We start from the raw sequence: 25,438 nt of genomic DNA, 5'->3' as shown, positions 1-25,438 counted from the left end.
CCAGAATTCTAACCACTCAGAAGGCTAAGATCGGAGGATAAAGGTTTGAATCCAGCTTGGGCAGGAAAGTCCATGAGGTAAGCTTTGGCTTACATGGTGGAACACCAGCCCTGCGTGAAAAAGCTAAGGGACATTAGGGTCCTGAGTGCAAGTCCTAGTACCAGCACACACCAACAAACAAAATGCAAGCAACTAAGGAGATAGAAACTGGAGTTTAGCAGAAATATTACTATTGTACTACTGTGAGACCATGGTTAATTGTTTTAAGTTTTCTTAGAATTTGGCTTTGATTGCACTGTTATATTTTTTATACACCTTACTCTTCAAATTTAGTTTAACATATATATGCTATACATCCCTATGCATCATACATCTTTTTTTTAATGTTTATCAGTCATGGGACTTCAACTCAGGGCCTGGGTGCTATCCCAGAGCTTTTTCACTCAAGACTAGCACTCTAGCACTTTGAGGCACTGTGCCACTGCTGGTTTTGTCATAGTTATTGGAGACTAGAGTCTCATGGACTCTCCTTCCTGGACTTGCTTCAAACTGCAGTCCTCAGATCTCAGCCTCCAGAGTAGCTAAGATTATAGGTGTGAGCCACAGGCTTGGCTCATATATCTACTTATACACAGAAACCATCATTTGCCCTCATTTAATGAAACTTGCCTTTGCTTAGCATTAGTGGCTCACACCTATAATCCTAGCCTCAGGAGGCTGAGATCTGAGGATTGCAGTTTGAAGCCGGTCCAGGAAGGAAAGTCCACAGTGTGTGTGTGTGTGTGTGTGTGTGTGTGTGTGTGTGTGTAATTGTACAAAGGAGTTGCCATTTAACAAAGCAGTTTATGAATACAATAGATCTTGACCAGTGTCTCCCTGGTGAGACTCTCATCTCCAACAAACTACTAAAGAAAGACAGAAGTGGAGCTGTAGTCTAAGTGGTAGAGCATGAACCTTGAGCAACAAAGCTCCCAGGCCTTGAGTTCAAGCCCTAGGACTGGCACACATATAGAGAATTGTGCCATTAAGGTAAAGCAGGCTATTGGGTTTTTGAGGAAGGGGCTGCCAGTGAGATTTTGCTTTGGAGCCCATTTTTATTGGCTAGTAATTAATTAAGAAAACATTTTTTTCCCCCAGGGAGGTGGTTTGAATCAAGGGCCCATGCTTGTGGAGTAGGCTTTGTACTGCTTGAACCACGTCCCCAGCCTTGGGAGCCTCCTATCTGCACTTCCTGGCTATAATAGAAGCAGCAGTGGTGTTCATGGTTTCTGTGTGCCTCAGGGCTGGGGATTTGCACTGGGGCATATGAATGCACTTTGATTAGCACTCAGGTGTGGTGGAGGTGGGGATCATGAAGGAAGTGTGTTCTGGCAGGGACATCAGGGGGTCCAGAGAGCAGGTAGTGACAGCGAGAATGTTGTCCAGAGCTCCCTGCTGTGTCTGGCTTGGTGAGGTACCTACAATGAGAGGAGGGACAGGGTTACACACCTGTGAAGGAGAAATGGAGTAGGTGTGGGAACAGACTGAAGGGGCCTAGTGAGATCTCTCTGTTTCACAACTGCTTCCTGTAGAGCTGGCCAGCATCAGACAGTAACAAGTGGTGGTGTCTAGTGTCCTGTATTTTATTAAGTTATTTAATAACCCAATGTTGTAATGGGATGCATTTTTTTTCTCAAATTTTTATTATCAAACTGACGTACAGAGAGGTTACAGTATCATACGTTGGGCATTGGATACATTTCTTGTACTGTTGTAATGGGATGCATTTTAAATGTACACATTACATACCATAAGCTTGTATCTGTTTCTTGGTAGACATGGAATTTTTTTGTAATTTATTTATTAATTGAACACAAATTTTTTGACAAGGTGTTGTGCAAAAAGGGTACAGTTACATAGCAGGGCAGTGTGTACATTTCTTGTGATATCTTATACCCTGTTTTTCTTTCCCTTCCCTAGGTCAGGTAGACATATATACAATACACAATGTACCAAGAACATATACAGTAGCCACGTGGCCTATACCCAAGAAAATTCGCCTAGGGCTTTAAATGTAATGTCGATATTAGACAGTATGTCGACAATAGTCTTATATGAACGTACATACATAGCTTTTGAGCTATTGTATTCCACTGAGAGGTCAATTTTTGACCTTTATATGTTGAGTAGTTGTTTGGTTTTAGTTACATACTGTTGGGTCGCTGCCCCAATCCTGTGGGAAATACTATTTGACAAGCAGTTTTTGGTTTCACAGACCTGGTCTCTACTGTCTCTCCGTCACCCCTTCTTAACAGTCATATATCAGGGAGATCATGCCCCTTTGTTTTCTGTGTTCTAGGCTTGTCTCGCTCAACATTATTTGTTCAAGTTCTGACCATTTCCCTGCGAATAACAATATTTCACCATTCCTAATTGCTATGTAGTATTCCATTGTGTATAGGTACCATATTTTTTGGATCCATTCATCTGTGGAGGGGTATCTGGGTTGTTTCCATATTTTGGCTCTTGTGAATTGTGCAGCGATAAACATGGAAGTATAAATGTCTTTTTGATATCTTGGTACCTGCTGTTCAGGATAGATGCCTAGGAGTGGTATGGCTGGGTCATAGGGTAGGTCTATATTGAGCTTTTTGAGAAACCTCCATACTGTTCTCCAAAGTGGTTGTACTAATTTGCACTCCCACCAACAATGGAGAAGGGTTCCTCTTTCCCTGCACCCCCTCCAGCATTTGTTGTTGTCTGAGTTCAGAGTATAGGCCATTCTAACTGGAGTGAGGTGGTATCTCAAGGTTGTTTTTATTTGTATTTCCTTTACTACCAGGGATGTTGAACATTTCCTCATATGTTTCTTTGCCATTTTTATTTCTTCTCTTGTGAAGTCTCTCTTTAGCTCCTTTGCCCATTTCCTAATTGGTTTATTAGGCTTGGAGGGGCTTAGTTTTTTGAGTTCTCTGTAGATGACAGATATTAGGCCTTTGTTGCTGTGCTGGTAAAGATCCTTCCCCATATGCTTGGCTGTCTTTCTGTTTTGGTGGCTATGTCCTTAGCTGTGCAGAAACTTTTTAATTTGTAGTAGTCCCATTTGTCGAGTCTCTCCCCTATTTGTTGTGCCCCTGGGACTCTATTCAGGAAGTTCCTTCCTGTGCCTATAAGTTCTAGCGTCTTTCCTACTCTGTCCTTCAGTAGTTTCAAGGATTCAGGTCTGATATTGAGGTCCTTGGTCCATTTTGAGTTGATCTTGATGCATGGTGATAAGCTTGGGTCTACTTTGAGTTTTCTGCATATGACTGCCCAGTTCTCCCAGCACCAGTAGTTGAAGAGGCTGTGTTTATTCCATTGTATGTCTTTGGCTCCTTTGTCAAATATCAGTTGACTGTAAGAGTGTGGTTTTATTTCTGGATCTTCAATTCTAATCCATTGGTCTTCCAATCTGTTTTTATACCAATACCAGGCTGTTTTTGTTATGATGGCCCTATAGTAGAGCTTGAAGGTAGACATGGATTTTAAAATGTGGCTGATGTCATTAATTTCAAAATAATAGATTAATACTTAATATTGCACATTTTGCACTTAGAAACATAACATACAACTACAATTTGTAAGCAAGAAACTATAGATAAATGGTAATGGTGACTGAGGGTGACAGATCATCTTCTTAGGAAGGAGGAAGGATGGAGGTTAAAATGAGTGTTGTTTGTATCTGCATAAATGTAAGACAAGGGAATGTAAAAGCAAAGTCTGTAGGATGGCAACAACACAAATGTAGAAAGCACATGACGTAGCTGAGTACAGCAGTGCACACCTGTAATCCTAGCTACTTAGAAGGCTGAGATCTGAGGATCCCAGTTCTAACTCAGCCTGGGCAAAGACGTCTGTGAGATTCTTATGTACCGTTACCCAGTTAAAGGCTGGAAGTGGAGGTATAGCTCAAGTGGTAGAGTAGAAAGCCAAGGGAGACCATGAAGCCACGAGTGTTTTCGTACCAGTATAAAAATAAAAGTATACGATGTGTTCACTGAGATTGGTGGCCAGTGTCAGTAACCTCTTACAGCCTGCGGTTGGAGCAAGTTTGTCACCTGTTAATTAAATAATACTATTATCTGTCTCACAGGATGGTCTAGAGAATTCTATTTGATAACAAGCTTGGCTTTGGATCTGAACAGCAAATAATACATTGTTTTCTAAGTGTGATGTAATTACTTTGAGCCTTATTTTACTTCAGACTAATCATGCTAATTAGTATGATACAACACAACAGTCTTAGCTACTGTCAAAAGATCTGAGGTGCTTTTATTAGGTGACCATAGGATGGGGGTACTTAAAATGAAATATTCCAGTGTTCTTCAGTTTTGCTAATGTGCCATTTAAAATAAATAATGCAGTTGAAATAGCTTTCCCACAACAAAGTCATAGTGTATTGCTTCAACTCGATTTTTAATTCACAGTGTACATCATAGTTAATTTTTTGCTTATTTAAAATAACAGATTCTTTTGAGAAATAGCTATATTTCTTTAAGTTTAATCAGATGTAAGTATTTAAGATTTTTTTCTTGTTAATAATTATGAACATTTATTAGGCACCAGGAGTATAATGCAATGGTTGCTATATAAAAATATGTAATTATTGATACAGTTCCCTACCATAAGCTTACAATCTAAAATAAAATGCAAGAATGCTGTAAGTCTGTCACAAAAATTTTCTTAACTTAGAAATGGCTATATTGACAAGTGGATGAGGCAAAATAGCCTATTATTTCAGATACAGTGTTAATAATAAGGCTTTGCACATGATTTACTTTTCCTGATTATATTAGGCTTGCTAGGAAGAAAGAGCACTTAGGAATTTGGTAAAAAAGAAGGAATTATTTTAGATGGCCCTGTAGAACTTTAAACAAAATGTTTATTGGGCTTGAGTTTCTCAGTAGCTAGAGAAATCCCATGAAAAATATTCTGAACTAGACTATTTTGTCATTTATTATTTAAACTTGGTTAATTTCTTCCTCCTACCTTACATGAAAGGGCTCCAGTGATACCATATCAAGAAAATAAATACTGCATCTAGATTAACATACTCTAGTATGTTAAAGGCCTAGTGAGCTGACCTTCTAGGAAGTATTATTTTATATTTTAAAAGAAGAATGAGCAAAGATAGCAGTGGGACCTCTGGCTATAGGAGATAATTAGTTAACTATGTATGATACGTAAACAAAGGCAGTCAAATCCAGACCCTGACTCTCTTAAATGATTAGCATTACACAACATGGCTTGCTTTTCTGCTCCCTATTTCTAATATGGGGGTATGTAGAATTTAGCACCAAGACTCTAAACTACAAACACTGTCTTATTTTGACTACATGCATAGTATAAAGTTTAAGTATTTAAGATTGTTAACAAGTTAAATACTACCAGGGGCTAGTGACTAATGCCTGTAATCCTAACCATTCCGGAGGCTGAGGCCCAAAGGCTTGGCTCAAAGCCGGCTCTGGCAGAAAACTCTGTGGGACTGTTTTCTCCAATTAACCAGCAAAAAGCCAGAAGTAGAGGTGTGGTTCAAGTTGCAGAGCCCCAGTCTTGCGCCTGAGACAAGCCAAGCAAGAGTGTGAGGCTGTGAGTTCAAGTCTTAGTACCCGCACAAAAACAAAATTGAGTGCCTGGCATATGTCAATGAAAAGCAGGCCTCCAGGGAACAGAATGGGAGCATTAAACCAACACAACAACTAATGACATAGAATTGGCTTCTCATGAAAGATTAAAATATTCTTATTGAGGAGGAGAATGGAGATAGGTATGGGCATTTCATGTGCCCTCCAGTTCATACCAGGAAGTGGGCCCGCAGATGGCTTTGGCACCACAGCAACAGGTAAAGCCACTGCCCGTGGCACCTGGTGCCAGGAATAACTTGGTTCTCTTCCTTTTGGTTTTTCTCTCAGGTCACAGGGTGGGCTGTGGAACTTCAGGCTGGAGCAGACCCCACCTCCCCTTCTGTCTTGTCCCACATTGCTCCCTGGGCAACATCTCTCTTTTCCATCTGGTGGGTTGAACTGTGCCTTGAGGGCAGTCATTTGCTCATGCCCTAGCTTTGGGATTGCCATTGTGACTGCTCTTATTTCCAGCCAGCAAGCTGCTTTTGTTTGCCTAGTAGTTCCCTTGTAACTAGCCGGTCATCCCAGGGGTACAGAGTAAGGTAAGGGGGCATCAGCCTTTCTCCTTCCTTTCTCCTTCACACTAGTTCCATCCCTGATCTCTGGGAATGTGGCATACAAGAGCCAGTTGGGCTAGTTCCTGTGCTGCCCAGCTTGAGCAACTTTCCAGGGCTTTGTTTGGTGGATCTCTGTTGGTCCTGCTTTTGTATCCACTTTTAATTGGTAATCAACTCTTCGATATTGTCTTGTGGGAGGTGGCATGACATAAAGTGCTACAGAGGATTTGGAAATCCAGAAGGATGTGTCTGAATACTGGCTTGACTGCTTGCCATCGGTGTGGTGCTGGGACACTGGCCTCACCTGCTGGATCCTTAGCTGCTACTTCTAGGAAATGGGATTGCTGGGATCGCACCACCACATGTGGAAGGATCTAGCAGCCTGGGATGTGCCCAGTAGTGTCTAGATACATCTCAGTTTCCTTCTGTCCTTCCCAGGCTGTGCTCTGACCAAGCTAGGCACTCTCAACTTTGCCTTCTCTGGGCTTCTTCTGGGAGTTCCTTCCCTCGGTTGAGCCATGGACTCAGGTGGTAGGTCAAGAAGTGTCCACAGAACCTATTAGGACTTATGTTCTGGGAGCTCATGAATCTGTAGTTGGGATTTCTGCCACTTTGTGTGTGTGTGTGTGTGTGTGTGTGTGTGTGTGTGTGTGTGTGTGCGCGCGCGCGCGTATGTGCCCATCCTGGGGCTTGAACTCAGGGCCTGGGTGCTGTCCCTGAACTTTTTTGCTCAAGACTAGCACTCTACCACTTGAGCCAGAGCTCCCTCCTGGCTTTTGGGGGGTAGTTTTTATTGGAGATTGGAGTCACAGGCCTTCCTGCCTAGGCTGGCTTCTAACCACGTTCCTCAGAGCAGCGAGGATGACAGCCTCTGCTCTTTTTCTTCTTGCTGTCGGGGAGTTCAGGTCACATAAGGAAACTTCTCTATTGGACAGGAAATACTGCTGTTTATAGGAAAGGCTGGCCGTGCAGGGGGCACGGCAGAGTACCCGCATGGACACCCCGGCCCCTTCCTTGGTGATGAAAGAGAATAAACCACATACTTGCCGCTCTTTTGAGGTCCTTAGGCAAAGACCTCAGCTAACAGGAACCTTCCCCGTACCCTACATTGTTCTAGAATGTTTAGAAGTCTGAGAAATGCACAGGCCACATTGGCCTCTGCCAGCTGTGCACACAGCCTGGAGCCCCTGTCCCTTCCCCCATCTTATCTCCACCCCACTCTTCCCTTCTTTCTCTCCGAGTCCTGCTGGCTGCAGTCTGGGCAGGCTTTTTAATCTCACCATCTGCCCTGTCTCCCCAGCCCATGTCAGCGGCCGGGGGCCCCAGCCTGGTGGCATTGTGCGTTCTTGGAAAACTCTTTAAGAGTGCACTGATGACTAATTCCTACTGCAGATCAGTAACAGCTCTGGGGATGAAACCCGGGTATTTGTTGGTTATAAATCTCTCTATGCCGAGTGCTGGTGTCTTATGCCTCCCAGACTTTCCTGCTTAGGCTGGCTTCAAACCATGTTCCTCAGATCTCAGCCTCCTGAGATCTCAGCTGGTGCTGTTTATTCTCACCAGAAGGCAGTCAAGTTCACATGGATGAAATTTTCTACTTGAACAAGAAATACTAGCTAATACTAGCTATTCAGGAGGCCGAGGCCTGGTGGACTGAGGGGCAAAATCAACTCAGGTTGAAATATTCTTGAGTCTCCATCTCCAATTAACTAGCAAAAAGCTGGGCTGGAGATGTGGCCTCAAGTGATAGGGTGCTAGCCGTGTATAAGAATGCTGAGCAAGAGTTTGAGGCCCTGAGTTCAAGGTCCAGTACTAGCAAAAAAAAAAAAAGGCTGGGTTATATTTCAGTGGTCACATACATGGTTAACATTTGTGAGGACCTGGGTTCAATCCTCTGCACCAAAATAAAATAATAAGAATGAATGCAAGAATGAATGACTAGGCTTCCTACCTACCTTTTTCTCTACTCTGTGTATGCTCAAATGGCTTCTTCTTGAGGTCCAGGTTCTGCTTTTAATGCGTTTACAATCCAGTAAGTTCATAGTGCAGGGCTAAATTTTATCCTGTCAATAAGCTGTTCCTATCCTTTGGCCTGTACTGGAGAGAGAATCCGTTCTTATGCTTAGGCTCAAACAGAGATCAGTAAGGAGCTATTTTTCTTTCTTCTTTTCTTTTCTGTTTTTCTTCTGATGATCCCTGGGTTTGAATTCAGGGCCTTGCACATGCTGATCAGGCGCTGGAGTGGTCCAAGCATGTCCTCGGTCCTTTCTGCTTTATTTATTTATTACTTACTTGTTATTATTATTATTGTTATTGGTAGTATTGGGGTTTCAACTCAGAGTCTTGCCACTTACTAGGCTGGCACTCTACACTTGAGCCATGCCACTAGCCCTCTTTTTACTGGTTATTTTGGAAATAGAACATAGTGATATTTCTGCCCAGCCTGGCCCCAAACTGATCATTCTGATCTCAGCCTCAGGTAGGAGCTACTGGCATCCAGATACTTTAGTTGTTGTGAGTATGGTCTGGACCACAGTCCTCCTATTTAAGCTTGTAGGATGACAAGCACACACCACTGTGCCCAGCTTTTTGCTGATTGAGATGGGGATGTTGTGAACTTTGTGCCATGCTGGTCTCAAACCAAGATCCTCTCAGTCTCTGTTTCTCAAGTAGCTATGATTACAGGCATGAACCACTACGCCAGGCACTAGGGAGTATGTGAAAAACATACTGTAGTTCTTCTGATCATATTCCACTTGATTCTAGTGGAGCATTTGGTGGGAGGACCCTGAGTTGTCCTTTGCCTGAAGGAAGCAGAGCTGTGGCCATGAGTGACACCCTCTCCAGCTGCAACATCCTGTGTGTTTTCAGGTGCTGGGCCCCGGTGTTCCTGCCATGATGGCTGGCTGTCCGGCCCTCAGCTCAGGCATGTTGGTGCATCCGTCCTTAGTCAGGAAGTGACTCTCTAGGGCAGCCCATGTGCCACCCTGGCAGCGAATCTTCATCATTAATCTTTTAGGTCCAGTAATTGGAGTGGACATGGTCACTCTGGATCAAGCCTCAGGAATCCCGGATGGAGAGGAAGGGGGTGGGGAAATGGCATTTTCAGACATGAATCATTTTTCACTGGCTTCTCTTGATGAGAGCCTAGGATTAGAACATAGATGGAGTGTGGATGAGAGGGTGGGGACCCCCGTCATCTCCCCTGGGATAGCTGGGCTTGGAGAGCCGGCAAGGGGGGCAGGGGAGGAGGGGAGGAGGAATGGGAATGACATCATTGAAATCTGATCAGCTGCTGTCATTACCGGGTGGGTTAGGGTCCTGTCACACACACACACACACACACACACACACACACACACACTCACACTCCCAGTTTATTACTCATAATTGAGGAGAGGGATCTGGAGGCCTTGGGCTGTGGTTTGGGGTGAGGACAGTTGTGCAGGAGAAGCCCTCAGAGCTTTGGCACTGGACTCTGGTAATTAGCCTGGTGGGGGAGACAGAAGTCACTGTGTGCTGGGTTCTCCTGGTATGGTGTTACATAGCGTCTTCACCCACCGACTACACATGGCTTATTACCTCTATAGGAAAAGAAACGTAGCCTGCTCACAGAGCATTGCCGTTGCTGCTAGAATTCCAGAAGTCGAGGCTTTTAAAAATCACACCACACTGCTTCTAGAGTATTGGTGTGAAAATCAGGAAACCTAAGCTTCACTTCAGGTGTGGCCACCAAGATTCTGACCTTGGATAAGTCCTCCCACTCACAAGTCACTTCCAGAGACTGCGATACAGGGTGGGGCAGAGCCCTGTGGGCGGCTCCATAGATCCCAAGGGCTCTGGGACACAGTGAGGCCTTGCAGACATGGGCCTGCTCCTGGCACAGGATTCGTAGAAGTGTTTTTGCTGGAGTGGTCTTATCAGTCACTCTTGGCATTTGGGGATCCATGGCTCCATTTTGGACTCTGATTTGGGAATGACAAGGCCTGTCTCTCTTAACCCAAAGTTCCTTTAAAAGATAAAGAAGAGAATCACTACAAAGTTGGAAATAAGTGTAAAACATCTCATTCTACAGTTGTCTTATGATGAAGTTAGAAAATAGAGCATCCCTAATCTGAATACTTGAAATCACAAATGCTCCAAAATTTGAAACTTCTTTTTTTTTTTTTCTGGCTGTACTGGAGTTTAAACTTAGGTTCTTGTGCTTGTTTGGTTGGTACTGTCAACACTGAACCATACCTCCACCCTCGGTTTTTGCTGGTTATTTCTAGATCGTTCTTCCTGAGTAGCTAGGATAATAGGCACATGCCACCATCCTTGGCTCTTCATTGAGACAGGTTCTTGAAAACTTTCCAACTAGGCTGGATTTTGAACTTTGGTCCTCCTAATCTTAGCTTCCAAAGTAGCCAGGAATGTGAGCCACCAACACCTGTCGAAATACAAAACTTTTTCAGTCGTAGCATGATGTGACAAGTGGGAAATTTCACACCTATGCTCATGTGACAGGATTGCCATCAAAATGCAGTGCACTAAAAATACTGTATAAAATTTCTTCCACACTACGTGTATAATGTGTGTATGATACATGTTGCATGATTCTCATCTCTAGGAATTCTCAATCAATGCAGCATTTTAAAATCTGAAATCCAAAACACATCTGGTCACTAGGGTTTCAGATGAGAAGTACTCAACTGTATTATAGTCCCAGTTTTTACAGAAAGGAAAACTGACATCAAGTAGTTAAGGGACTTCACAGACAATTGGTGGAGCACACACCTGTAACCTCAGCCCTAGAGGCCCTATAATAGGAAAGAGTCAGGGGGTAATGTGAATGTTGCAGGTTTCCATCAAGAAATCTGAAGCTCTGAAGTGCCATTGGAGTTGTTGTGGCATGATAGATAAGAATTAGTACCACTGTTTTGCAGATGCGAAACGTAAGCTACAGAAAGAATGGTTTTACGTGACTGCATGTAGACTGAACTTGGCCTTTTGTCTTAGTGTTTGTCCTGACTCATGCAGTGCTTATAACAAGCAATATCTGTCTTTCAGAACCTGGCTGTTGGAGCAGGAGCTGTTGGATCTTTGCAGCTGACCTATATCTCGAAGGTAATGCCAGTTTGGAGCTCTGGGAAATTCATATTCTCTAAGTAGATTTAGTACCTAAGGAAGAGGAAATGGTACAGTCTTGAGTGGCTAGAATTTGGGGACATTTATCACATTAAAATGCTCCTTTTCAGGCTGGGGATATGGCCTAGTGGCAAGAGTGCTTGCCTTGTATACATGAGGCCCTGGGTTCGATTCCCCAGCACCACATATATAGAAAATGGCCAGAAATGGTGCTGTGGCTCAAGTGGCAGAGTGCTAGCCTTGAGCAAAAAGAAGCCAGGGACAGTGCTCAGGCCCTGACTCCAAGCCCCAGGACTGGCCAAAAAAATTTTTCTTTAAATGCTCCTTTTGTGTGTGTGTGCCAGTACTAGGGCTTGAACGCGGGGCCTGAGTGCTGCCTCTCAGCCTTTTTCCTCAAGGCTGGTGCTCTACCAGTTGAGCCACACATTTGGCTTTTTACTGATTGATTAATTGGTGATAAGACTTTAATGGACTGCCCTGTGTGGGCTGGTTTTGAACTTTGATCCTCAGATTCCAGCCTCCTGAGTTGCTAGGATTGTAGGCATGAGCCACCCATGCCAGGCCTAAAATGCCCCCTTTCTCAACACATTGCTTATGGCAGGTTTGCTGCTGACCAAGGGAGAGTGGTGGTTCCGGTTCCTGAAGAGAGGGCCTCTTCTTGAACAGGCAGGCCAGTTCATCAGCTTTCCATCCCTATAATAAAAATACCTAGTATAACCAACTATAAAGAGACAAGGTTTATTTTGGCTCACAGTTTTGGAACTTTTTGTTATGATTAATTGGACATTAGCTTTGGGGCCCGAGGCGGGCAGTACATCACGATGCACTATCCAGGAACACAGGAGAGCACAATTTCTTACCTTATCTTAGAGAGAAAAACAAGAGATTGGTGTTCCACAGACCTCTCTGATGGTAACTGTCTAGCACCTAGGCTCCAACACCTAAAGATTCCTCCATCCTCCCAGGAGCTCCACGCCAAGGCCAAACCTTTAAACACAGAGGCCTTTGGAAAAGATCCAACACCAAAGTAGTCCACAGAACTTCTGCCTCCCAGCAAGGTGGTGTGGGTGGTAACTGAGCTGCAGTTAGGAGTGGGATATGACCTTTTGGGTAACTAGGACAGAAAGGAACATAAAGACCAGGCACAGGGGCTGGGGATATGGCCTAGTGGTAAGAGTGCCTGCCTCATATACATGAGGCCCTGGGTTCGATTCCCCAGCACCACATATACAGAAAATGGCCAGAAGTGGCGCTGTGGCTCAAGTGGCAGAGTGCTAGCCTTGAGCACAAAAGAAGCCAGGGACAGTGCTCAGGCCCTGAGTCCAAGCCCCAGGACTGGCCAAAAAAACAAACAAACAAACAACTCTGTCTCAATTTTCTATCTCCCCCTTGCCCTCCAATAGGCAGATAAACAAGACAAACAAACAATATAAACAAGCAAGTTGAACAAACAAGACAAAAGAAAAAGAAAACAGAACAAAAAGACCAGACACAGGTGGCTTACACCAGGAATCCCAGCAACTTAGGAGGTTGAGATCTGAGGACTGAGGTTCCAAGAAACCAGCCCTGGCAGGAAGGTTGATGAGACTCTTTTTTTTTTTTTTTTTAAATTTTTATTGTCAAACTGATGTACAGAGAGGTTACAGTTTCATACGTTAGGCAATGCATACATTTCTTGTACTGTTTGTTACCTCCTCCCTCATTCCCCCCTCCCCCCATGATGAGACTCTTATCTCCAGTTAACAAGCAAAAAAACAGAAGTAGAGGTGTGGTTCAAATGGTAGAGCACTAGCCTTGAAAGGCTAGCAGCCAGCACCAGAGCCCGGAGTTTAAGTGCTTGTACACACACACACACACACACACACTCACTCACACACACACAGAACACAAAGCAAGGTGACAAGGAAGCATATAGTTTAAACAACACCAGATCTGAAAGAGCTGGGCTTAGCTGGAATTGTTTCCATCCCCTGAACAAGAGGCCTACATAAGGCAGGCTCAGAATGCCTAAAAGGTGCTCAGCTGAGCCAGGACCACATTCTGCATCCAGAGGGGTGGGGCAAGAGTTGGCTGAAGCTTCCCACAGTGAGAAGCTAGGAGGATGATCTTAGCCGAGGATCACAGTGGCTCCGTAGCTGTGTGCATATGACCACATAAAATGATGCTTATTGAAATGAACGCCAGGAAATAGAAGCAAAGGTTGTTGTTTTTTTTTAACTGTTAGCAGTTCTTTCTTTTTCCTCCTTTGGTTTATTCCCTGTTGTCATTGTTTTTTTTATTGCTGTACCCTTTGTCTTGTATATAAGTCTATCTGATATGGGGAAGGGAGGGGGAATCACAGAAATGGTAGGACAAAGGGTGCAGCAGTGCAGCAGCGATACTCACTGGACACTGTGCTGGAAATGAACTTGACAACTTGCGGGGAGGAGAGCGGGAGAAAATGAGGGGGTAACACTGGTCAAAAAGAAATGGACTTATTCCCTTACTAAGGAAATGAACCCCTCTGTACATCCCCTATACAATAAAATTTAAATTAAGGGAAAGGAGTTGGCTGACCATGCCCTAGAGTGTTTTCATGGCTGAGGAGCAGCCCCTGCCCCTCTGAGACCCGGGTGGGGCTGGTTCATGAGGCCAGTGCAGTTGCTGAGCTCAGCTGCTTTGAGCAGCCCTTCCCTGGGGCCAGCGCTGCTGCTGACCCATGATACAGCACTGATTTTTTTTTTTTTAAAGAAAAAGGCACAGGAGGGGGGGGGGGGCTCAGAGCCTCCCAGACTGAGGAACTCTCTGTACAGTGAGGAGAGCCAAGTGGCACCCAGCCAGCTCTGAGGCTCTGTAAATCCCTCCAGAGAGCTGCTGCTTCCTTAGCCAGTTCCTTTGCCCTCTAGGCCTTGGGACCTGGGCAGGGGGCTTCTGAGCTGAGTTCCAGCTGTTACCAGTCCCATCTGGTAGCAAGCCCGAGGATTCCTTTGCTCAGCCTCCATGGCTGCTCAGGAGTGAGTCCTGGAGGGTCAGGCCTGTGAGGAAGGGCCATCTTTAGCTTGGGGGTGGGGGGCGGCTGACCCTGTGCCTTGGGCTGCAGGCAGAGCCTGGCAGATAGAGCCAGTGCCCAGGCCAAAGATGCCAGGCAGCCTTGGAGCAGATTAAAGGCAGGAGATAATGGCCTCAGGGGAAGGGGTAGGGCCTTTTCCAGGGAAGCTTGGCTAGCACAGCTGCAGGCAATTTGTGTCAGCCTTGTGGGGAGAAATGTGGCTGGCCTGGGCCTGCCCTCCCTCCTCTCCTCTCCTCATCTCAGTGACCTCATTAGATCATGTCTCCAGGAAGAACTGGGAAGAAGGGGAGCAGAAAGCCTTGTAAAGAAAAAAACCCAAGAAAACCCGGTTTGATGGTGTAGAAAGATATGTGTGTATGAGGGGGAGGGAAAGAGAGGGAAAGAGGGGGGGCTGAGAGGAGAGAGAAGAGAGGGACAGAGATGAGAGGGGAGAGGGGGAAAGAGAAGAGAGAGGGAGGGAAGAGAGAAGGAGAGGGAGAGAGAGAGAGGGAGAGAAGGGGGAGAGAGCAAAGGGGAGAGAGAGAGAGAGAGAGAGAGAGAGAGAGAGAGAGAGAGATCCCTAGCCCAGAGGAGGGTTTTGGCTGTGTCTTTTAGAAAAGACAGCCTGCCTTTCCGCACTGCCTGAGAGACGGGCCTGAGCTCTTCCGAAGCCCACCCCTGCCCGGTGGTTACAGAGAGGTGACAGACGTCAAGTCTGCCCCATGCAATGCTAGCTAGGGAGCAGGATTTCCCCCCAAATCATTTCGCCATTGCCCCTGTCGGGCTTGCCGTCCCAGGTTGATGCTGGTTAACCTGTGGGCCTCCCACAGCTGGCCCTGGGCGCTGCCTGCCTTCTGCCTGCCCGTGGCCCTCGTCCTCTTTGCCTGCCATGTTTGGGTAGCAGAGGCCGCAGGCCCACCTCAGTCTGGTTCCATCGATGATGCCTTGGTGGTGGTTGCCATTATGAGGCCTCCACAATACACTGGCTCTTAACTTTTTTTTGCTGGGGGGTGGGGGTTGCGAATTGGGGGAAGGGAGGTGTTGTGGCTCCTTCTGAGCTCAGCAGAAAGAGTGGGCGTACTTTCCAGGTCAGTGGATATGTGTGCATGAACCTGAGGCCGATCCACAGGCTTCAGCTTGGAGCCCTGGCCGGCACTCTGCGTGGCAACTGCTTCCCACCACCCCCCCTTGCTCCCCCTGCCCCCCGGAGGGGCAAGGCCCAGGCTTGGTGTGGTTGCTGCTGCTTTTGCCCGAGGAGCCCCAGCTGTGATTCGGTGCAGGGCAGACAGGGTGGGGCTGCCCCCCCACCCCCGCGGTGCCCTGCTGACGCGTGTGTGCCGTCTGTGGTCGGTGTCTGATCTGATAAGAGCCAGTTCCCGAGACGGTTATGCGTGGACAGCCTCGCCCGCACCGCTTGAGGTGACGAGTGCAGAGTCCCCTCTCCACTTCCTCGTCTTCTCTGGCTGTCAGTGCATTCACTGGCCTCGCCGCTGCAGTGACTCACCTGGGGCCAGCTCGAGGCGGGCGGGCATTTGCCCTCACTTCCATCCGGTGTCCTTGTCCCCTGCAGCCACACAGCTTCCTGCGGTCTCTCTTCTTCCTTTCGTCTGGACGGCAGCCGCCTGGCATGGTCACCAGCAGCCAGTGGAAGGGGTTGAGGACCATACATCATGGGGGGAAGGTGTCAAGAAAGGCCAAAGCCAGAGCTCCCTACTAGGTGCGATTCCCCCCTCTTCTCTCTGGCGTCGTACTCCACAAGTGGGAGACAGAATTTCATTTTCTCCCTTGCTCTCCTGTGACGTGTCACGAAGGAGACATATCTGCCCTCTGGCTTTCCTCAGAGAAGGTGCAGGCCTCCTCCTTCCCGACACAGACAGTGCACACAGCGCTAGGCTGCATCTCAGCTCGGCAGTGAGCGGCCCTGTCTATGTGATCACACGGACCTCCTGACTAAAACACGGGAAACCGAAAACAAACCAAAAGCAGTTCCGGCTGCCATGGTCAGCACCTGGGCAGAGTTCTCATGCCGTAGGCTGGCTAGTGGGCAGTGCCAGAGCTGACCCTCGGTAATGCAAGCGGGGGGACAGTCAGCCTGCCGGTGCTAAGTGAGCTTCTTGGAGATGGGGTGATTCTCAAAGCCGGAGACGGCTCCCAGTGCCCAGCTTTCCAGTGCCATTTAAGTCTTGATATGAAGGAAGCTGAGAGGTGTGGCTGAGGCCCAGGATGGCCAGGGAAGCTCTGTGTGCTCAGGACAGGCCGGACATGATGAACAAGAGGATGTTGAAGGTCAGAGCCAGGAGGCGAGTCCGAGCAGATCAGCCTGTCAGACGCCACAGGGTAAAGACAGCCACTATGGTTGAGAATGAAGCCCAGGAAAGCCGGATGGCAGGGGGCCAGGACTGAGACGGGATGGTTGTCAGCATTCTGTGTGTTGCGTGGGATTTGTGTAGATCTGGCTAGATTTCTGAACTTAGGCTATGCAGGCTTCTCTGCGTAAATGTTCCTGTTTTCCAGAAGGCCCTCCGGCCTCCACTTCATACCGTAGTGAACAGTAAGAGGTACCCACCTCCCTGGTTAAGCAGGAGGGATTGTACCCTTCCTGTCTGCCCACTGATTCTCTGTGCCACCTTGGATTCTGCTATTAAGATGGCCATCAGCAGATGTGATCTCTCAATGTGTACCTACCTACAGAACCATGAATCAGATACACACACACACACACACACACACACACACACACACACCAGTTTAGTTCTAGAATACTTGAAAGCATGCATTTTAATTGGGAAATTTGGCAGTAACATCTCATTTTTGATTGGCTCCAGTCTCTAGGCAATCATCTTGTCACATGCATAAGGATCCTGGTGAACTAAGATAACTCCAGCTACAAATTATTTTCAAATGTTAGGAAAATGTTTTGAATCCCTAATTGAAAAATGAGTGGCCTTGACTTAATGTTATGACATCTTTAGTATTTAGTTCAATATTTGTTCACAGGATCTCATAGGACATTATGCAGACATTTCATTACATGTTTTCCAGTATTGGGTCTACCATCTTTGCTTTGTATCATCGGAGCTAGGTACTTGTTTCAGGCTCACTATCTTTTTGCTTATGGGTTCTCAGCAGGTTGCCTGTATTCTGGGTGTGGTATTGCTGTAGTATTCATGTGTGCAATGCATTTTTAAAGGAAATGAGATGTCAAGAGCTATAAATAGTCCCTTCTTGAATAAGCAGGCTCTGTGTTTAATCCTCATGTGAACCCCAAGAGAACATGAAATTATCGTCCTTTAGTTCACAGAACACTGAATAGAGGCCACAAAGATAGAACAAGACTTTCTGTCTCAAAAGCTCAGGCTGTCCTACCTGCCCTTTTGTTCTTTTGTGGGGGGGAGGGGGCTTGAGCTCAGGACTTCATGCTTTTGCTTGGTTTATTTGTTCAAAGCTATTGTTCCACCACTTGAGCCACACCTCCACATCCAGGTTTTTGTTGGCTAATTGGAGATCAGAGTGTCCTGGATTTGTCTGGCCAGGCAGGCTGTGAATCATGATCCTCAGATCTCGGCCTCCCGAGTGGCTAGTATTACCAGTATCAGTCACCAGTGTAAGTGCTGGTACTGGGATTGGAGCCTTTTGATTTGTGTGTGTGTGTGTGTGTGTGTGTGTGTGTGTGTGTGTGTGTGTGTGTGTGTAAGCTGCCTTAGTTCCTGTTTGAGTATTCAGGGCAATATTAATTCTGACTAAGTTGGTGTCTGGCTTATTTCACTTAATATAGTTTTTTCCAAGCCTTTCCACTTCCTTACAAAAGGGACAGTATCATTCTTTATGAAATGATGTTTACTGAAATGAACTCCAAGAAATGGAAACAAGAGGTTTTTTTGTTATGTTTACTTTTTTGGTTCTTTTTCCCCTTTGCCACAGTTTTCCATTTCTGTACCTTTTGTCTTGTGTGTATGTTTATCTGTTTGGGGGAGGGAATGTAGATAGACATGGTACGACTAAGGTGAACAAATGCAGCAGTGCTATTCACTAGACACTATGTTGGAAATGGGAGAGGGGGTGGGGAGGGAAAAGACTAGGACAAAATGAGGGAAGGGGTGACATTGTTCAAAAAGAAATGTGCTCACCATCTGACTTATGTGACTGTAACCTCTCTGTACATCACCTTTACAATAAAATTTTTTAAATGTAGAAAAAGAAAAAAGATAGTATCTCCAAAAGGTGGGGGCCTAGTCAGGGAGGCACTACAGAAAGCCTCCAAGAAATAGGACTAGTAGTGCTTATTTCTTAATCTTGTGGTGAGTGCCAGGGTTCTTTGTTATTCCTCAAAAGGTCCATGTGTTTGATAGGCTTTTGTCTTATGTATGAAAAATTGAACAATAAAATATTTTCCAAAGTGTTAACCCCCCTCCCTCTGTGTTTTAAATTTGGCATAGGTGAGCATAGCAACCCCAAAGCAGAAACCAAAAACTCCATTTTGCTTTGGTAAGTACTGAGCGGGGATGGCCTTTCTATCCTGTAGCAACTTCCTCTTTTCTGCGTGGAGACTGTCGTGTGGTCCCCTGTGCGTATGAGTGGTTTACGCCACAGCAGGTTCCTGGGTGCCTAGTCATCCCCCTCTCATGGGGATCGCTGCAGAGATTGGCGAGGGCTTTGACCAGCCATACTGACACAAGCAACATTTCTGTTTCCTTGGTGCCACAGGGCACCATTGCTCCAGAATGGACCTGGGGTTGGGGCTTGGCTCAAGTAGTAGAGCACCAGCGTAGCATGTGCGAGGCCCTGAGTTCAAGTTACCACCAAAAAAAAATAAGATGAAAGTACCTGGGAATCCCCACTTTAGTGCTGAGTGATGATGTGCCCAGGAAAGGTGGATGCCAGGGAGAAGGAAGAGGCAGGGCCAGGAAGTAGATAACAGAAAAGAAGGAGTATTCTCTTAGGGTCCTTGGGTCATCAAATAAGCAAAAGTGCTGGGGTGGTGTTTGAAGCAAAGCCGTCAAGGGACTGCTTCAAGCCATTGAACTGTTGGTGAATCCAGTCACTGAACTGTAATTTGTCCTTCTACGTTTCTCCAGAGCTGTGCTCCCTCCTGGTAGGTGTGGATCCAAATGTAAGCATGAGGAAAGCGGAGACATTCTCTGCTCTGTCACTTGTCCTCAGCACTGGGGCATAGTGGGGACTCAGTGAAATGCTTGCTGAATGAATGAGTGAATAATGAATCCTATATCTTTTCCTGTAGTTCAGGTCCCCAGAGTTGTCCTTGCTCCTAACTTGGAGTTTATTCATTTTCTGTTGCTCTCAAATATTGCTAAGATAAAAAAAAATGACCCTTCGATTTTGTCATTAGCAGATCTGAAAGAAAACAATTACTAATAAGAAACCCAGAACTAAGCTGTTGACTAATGGAATGCTCAGAGGAAAGGATGGGTTGAGAGTGAGCTCAGAGGCATATCTGTTTATTTGTTTTGTTTTTGTTGCCAGTCCTGGGGCTTGAACTCAGGGCCTGAGCACTGTCCCTGGCTTCTTTTTGCTCAAGGCTAGAACTCTACCTCTTGAGACACAGTGCCACTTCTGGCTGTTTTCTATATATGTGGTGCTGAGGAATTGAACCCAGGGCTTCATGTATACGAGGCGAGCACTTTACCACTAGGCCATATTCCCAGCCCCCAGAGGCATATCTAATCTCAGGCATTGTGAACATCTCTCAGAGATAGACAAGGCTTCTCATCCCGCTGTGCCCGTGGAAACAGAGCACTGGTTCCCCAATGATATCCATTCCATCGTGACTGTAAATTTATGAGCACCCTGACCATGCAGTTCCTGATGTGTCATTTTGATGGCAGCCAGCGGCCTCCCTTTCACAGAGCAGCAAGCTAGGCTGCTGTTTATATCCTGCCATTCTTGTAGTCTCTGTAAAAGATCCCTACTTTTAGAGATGCCGTAAAGAGGGAGCGGTGGGGACCTGCAGCTTCCTAAAGATGAAGGAGATTTGCCAGCATGGGGAATCCCTTCTTGGTCTGCCTTGAGTAGTTTGTTAGTTCTTCCCCTCCAACACTTAGCTTTGTGGTCTTATAATATTGTGCTGCCTGTGTTCTGACCTTGAAATATCTCCTGCCTCCCCTTTGTCTTTTACAGTTATCAATGCCCTGTCTCAGAGATACTTCCTTCAAGCCAATGACCAGAAAGATCTGAAGGATTGGGTTGAAGCTCTGAACCAAGCCAGCAAGATCACAGTACGTATGGTATCTTCTCCTTTTTTTTTTTTCTTTTTGTGCCAGCACTGGGCCTTGAACTCAGGGCCTTGTACACTCATTTGGCTTTTTTGCTCAAGGCTGGCACTCTACCACTTGAGCCTTAACTTAACTTCTCTTCTCCTTTTTGGTGGCAAAACTGTCCCTTCCCCATGGACCCTGAATGGGCCTGGGGATAGTCAGATGGTAGGAAGGATTTTTCCAGAAGCCTCGACCATGCCCAGCTCCTCCCAACCTTCTGTGGTCCTTTAGTTAACTACAGTTCACCCAAGAGTTCAAAAGGAAGTTTGAGGAGTGTCTCCTCTCTGTTTCCTGGGTGGACTCCTGGCCAGTCACAGTCCGGGCGGTTCTGGAATGCTGACTGAGAATGGAAAATGGATTGCTGACTAGGAGAAGTAGCAGAAGGGGAAAAGCAGATGAGAAAGGAAGTGAGAACTTTTTTCCTGCTTGTGGATCTAGCCCTCTTAATCTGTACTAGAAAAGCCTTCCATTTAAAAGCTTCAGTACCTATTAAATTAGTTCCTGGGCTGTTTTGACTCATCTCATTTTCCTTAGCTTGGCTAATGAACAATTATTTTCTTCTTCCTTTAGAAATATAGAAAGAGCTGATGGCTCAAGCCAGTAACCCTAGCTATTCAGGAATCTGAGATCTAAGGATCATGGTTTGCAGCAGTGAGAGCCTGAAGTGCTAGAGTGCTAGCCTTGAGCACAAAAGCTTAGGGACAGCACCCAGGCCCAGAGTTCAAGCCCCGGGACTGGCAAAAAGAAAGAAAAGTGGAAGAAACACAGAAAGAGAAAGGGAGAAGAGCATGAGAAAGGGTGAGGAGAAAATTGTGTTTCCATTACTGTAACAAAATGCTGAACATAACGTATAAGGAGAAAAGGATAGTTTTGACTCCTGGCTAATGAGCTTGCTATCTACAGCAGTTTGTCCCTGTTGCTGAGCAGGGTATACTGGAGTAGAGCATGCAGAGGAGGAGGCCTGTTTGCCTTATGGCAGAAAGATAGGAAGGGGCAGGGCTATAACATCCCCTCAAAGGTGTGCTTCCAGTGAGCTAACTTCCTCCTACTAGATCCCACCTTCTAAAGGCTCTACTACCTCCAGGTAACACCACCTGGAGTAACTAAGTCTTGACCACCTAGGCCTTTGAAGAATACTTATCCAACCATAGCAAAAACTATGATCTGGAAAGAAAATGAAACCTTTAACCAGCAAGACAGGCTGACTCTTGACTTATTGGCTCTGGTTTGTTTGCTGAAAAGTTTGAATTTTTGTATTATACAGTCAGAAACATTTGCATTGGAATGGCTTCCTGTAAATAATGTCTATATGCTAATATAGACATACCTCAGTGTTCCAGTGAATTAATGAACAGATCTACTATGAATATCTATCCAACACTGGGTTACCACATGCAATCAGTATATGTTTTAGTTGTCCAAGCCATTTATATGGTTAGTTTTTTGGGGTTTTTTTTTGGCCAGTCTTGGAGCTTGAACTCGGAGCCTGAGCACTGTCCCTGGCTTCTTTTTGCTCAAGGCTAGCACTCTGCCACTTGAGCCACAGCGCCACTTCCGGCCATTTTCTATATATATGGTGCTGGGGAATTGAACCCAGGGCTTCATGTATATGAGGCAAGCACTCTTGCCATTAGGTCATATTCCCAGCCCCATATGGTTAGTTTTTTATTCTGATAAATGTTGATGAACCAGAGTGAAGAGTGTAAGGCTAGGCAAGAGAAAGGGAGGTTGTTACTGCCCCACACTTGGGCTGCTAATCTATATGCCTGTCTGCATGGCTTTGAATGCAGAGCTTAGTAACATTTTCTTCCTGGTGGGGTCTTTATGCTTTTGCATCTTTGAGAACTGAACTCTGGTTCAGTTTCCTGGGTTTCTGTTTGCCTCCCTTCCTCCCTTCCTTTTTCAGAAACAAGGTCTCAGTATGTAGCCCAGGCTGGCCTTCAACTTACAGTTCTCTTGCTTCCGCTTCCAAGTCCTGGGATTACACCTGTGTGTCACAATGCCTGACTCAGCTTCTGTTTTTGCTAGTTAACTTGGGAAGCTAGTCTGTAAGGTGGTAGGAAGCTCTCTGCTCCCTTCCTCCCTCCCTCCTTTCTTTCTTCCCACTTCCCTTGCTCCCTCCCTTCTTTCTTTCCTCCTTTCATATTTCCTACAGGAATTCCTCTTTTCCTCCCTTCCCTTTATCCATTCTTTCCTCCCTCCTTTCCTTCCTTGCACTTAACCTAGGACCTCTTGCATATTAGGCAAGCACTGTACCACTGAGTTACGCCCCAGCCCTATTTACCTAGCTACCCACTTGCCCTCCCATCCATCCACCCACCCACCTACCTACCCACCTACCTATACCTGCCTCAGGACCTCATGCATCACAGCAAGCAGGTCTATCACTGCACCATAATCACAGCTATTTGCCTTTGTTTGATGTTTGGAGTGTGAATTGCTCTAAGCACCTAGTTTCCCTGGCCTCTTCTCTGCTCCCACAGAGCAGAAATTATGGAGTGCAAGAATGGAAAGAAGCCTGGACTCCAGAATCTGGAAAGCCTGTTGAAATGTCGTAGCCTCCTTCAGCCTCCACTGTCCTGGAACCTTATTTGCCTTTGCTCAGTTGTATAGTCTCCTGTGTCTGCAGATTCTGCACCTGGATTTAGTCAGTTGTAGACTGAAAATATTTGAAAAAAATAGTATCTGTATTGACCAGGTACAGACATTTTTCCCTTGTCAATATTCAGTGTTCACATTGCATTAGGGGTTATAAATCATCTAGAGATGGCTTAAAGTACACATGAAGGTGTGCATAAATTCTATGCAAATATGACACCCTTTGATGCAAAGGACTCTAACCTCTGCAGATTTTGGTATCCTAATGAGGTTCTCTGTGGATAGCAGGGAATGGCTGTGCATCTGTGTACTTCTCTCCTCGGAGGCCGGGTAGGACAGAAGGGAGACGGATGCCCTATTTCCTCCCCATCTTTTTGCATCCTAGAAGGGTGTATTTCCTCCTCTAGAATTTCTAAAGTGTTTTTCTTTTCTTTTTTTAAAATATACTGTTCTGGGGTTTAAACATGGGACCTTGGTGCTGTCTCTTAGCTTTTTTGCTCAAAACTGGCACTCTACCACTTGAGCCGCAGCTCTACTTCTACTATCCTAATTGTGTGCCCTTCCGTATGAAGTTGGGTAGATGTAGGGCTGCAATACCACATGATAAACTGTGCATATTTAATTTTATTCTTAGTTGTACAAAGGAGCTTCATTATTTCATTATATGCATATTTCATTATATGCATGTATTTCTGTAGGTGCATAATGATGTAACGTTCTTGCAGCAAATTCACTATTACTCATTCTTATCTCCTTTCTCTTCCCTTTCAAAACCATTTCAGTGTGTTTCACTATTCTTCTTTCATACACATATATGAAGTACTTTGATGACATTTTCTCCCTTAACCCTTTCACCCATGCCCTCCCCTCATTTACACCCGTCATTCTTTTTTTTCCATGTCTAGATTCCACACGAGAGAAAATATTTTTCTTAGTCTTAGATTATTTTATTTATGATGATTTCCAGTTCTTCACCAATTTTCCTTCAGCTAAAAAATATAATTATATTCTCCTTTATGGTCAAATAATACGCCTGTCTGTGTGTGTGTGTGTGTGTGTGTGTCACATTTTCAACCACTCATTGGTTGATTGGTGGGAAGAGTGTGGAGATAGTGGATACAGTTGCATATTTATTTAAGACTATACTTGCAACTTAAGGCATCTGGCATTTTGGGGTACATGGAGGTGAAAGGGGGAACAGATAATACAGTGAGCAAATCTCCCACGGCCGCCTGTGCCGGGGGCCCCGGAACAGCACCCCTGTGAGGCTGGTTGTCTTACTGCCATTCTCAGCTGAGGAATGTGGCAAGAGCACAGTAACTGGCAAGCGTTGGATTCTAATCAAGTTCCCCGGCCGTCAAGATTCAAGAAATTGTATGTGGTGAAAATACTAAAAAAATAAGCCAGAGGTGCTTGCTTTGGCAACACATATTAAAATTGGAATGATGCAGATTAGCATGGTCCCTTGCTCAAGGATGACACACAAAGTCATGAAGTGTTAAAAAAAATATAAAATAAGGGCTGGGGATATGGCCTAGTGGCAAGAGTGCTTGCCTCATATACATGAGGCCCTGGGTTCAATTCCCCAGCACCACATATACAGAAAACAGCCAGAAGTGGCGCTGTGGCTCAAGTGGCAGAGTGCTAGCCTTGAGCAAAAAGAAGCCAGCGACAGTGCTCAGGCCCTGAGTCTCCAAGCCCCAGGACTGGCAAAAAAAAAAAAAAAAAAAAAAAATATATATATATATATATATATATGTGTGTGTGTGTGTGTGTGTGTGTGTATTTATTTATATATATATACACACACACATATATATATAAATATAAATAAGGGCTGGGGATATGGCCTAGAGGCAAGAGTGCTTGCCTCATATACATGAAGCCCTGGGTTCAATTCCCCAGCACCACATATACAGAAAATGGCCAGAAGTGGCGCTGTGGCTCAAGTGGCGGAGTGCTAGCCTTGATCAAAAAGAAGCCAGGGACAGTGCTCAGGCCCTGAGTCCAAGCCCCAGGACTGGCAAAAAAAAAAAAAAAATTAACTTCTGGGGCTGGGAATATGGCCTAGTGGCAAGAGTGCTTGCCTCATATACATGAGGCCATGAGGCCCTGGGTTCAATTCCTCAGCACCACATATACAGAAAATGGCCAGAAGTGGCGCTGTGGCTCAAGTGGCAGAGTGTTAGCTTTGAGCAAAAAAGAAGCCAGGGA

At 45.6% G+C, this 25,438-nt stretch overlaps 1 protein-coding gene and 1 pseudogene across 3 annotated transcripts in view; both read left to right on the top strand.

Annotated features, from left to right (window-relative positions):
* The window catches only part of Plekha2 (pleckstrin homology domain containing A2), a 63,730-nt gene that overhangs the window by 21,740 nt on the left and 16,552 nt on the right, over nucleotides 1–25,438 (top strand). For all 3 annotated transcript variants that reach the window (XM_048330937.1, XM_048330936.1, XM_048330935.1), the window contains 3 exons: nucleotides 11,249–11,305; nucleotides 18,791–18,839; nucleotides 20,490–20,587. In XM_048330937.1, coding sequence (XP_048186894.1) covers nucleotides 11,249–11,305; nucleotides 18,791–18,839; nucleotides 20,490–20,587 — 204 coding nt within the window. The remainder of the gene's footprint in view (nucleotides 1–11,248; nucleotides 11,306–18,790; nucleotides 18,840–20,489; nucleotides 20,588–25,438) is intronic.
* LOC125339758 lies at nucleotides 24,637–24,734 on the top strand (annotated as a pseudogene).

Source organism: Perognathus longimembris, chromosome 21, assembly GCF_023159225.1.
Source record: "Perognathus longimembris pacificus isolate PPM17 chromosome 21, ASM2315922v1, whole genome shotgun sequence".
Classification (NCBI taxonomy): Eukaryota; Metazoa; Chordata; class Mammalia; order Rodentia; family Heteromyidae; genus Perognathus; species Perognathus longimembris.
The sequence above is the reverse complement of the archived record's forward strand: the minus strand, read 5'-3'. Positions and strand labels throughout refer to the sequence as shown.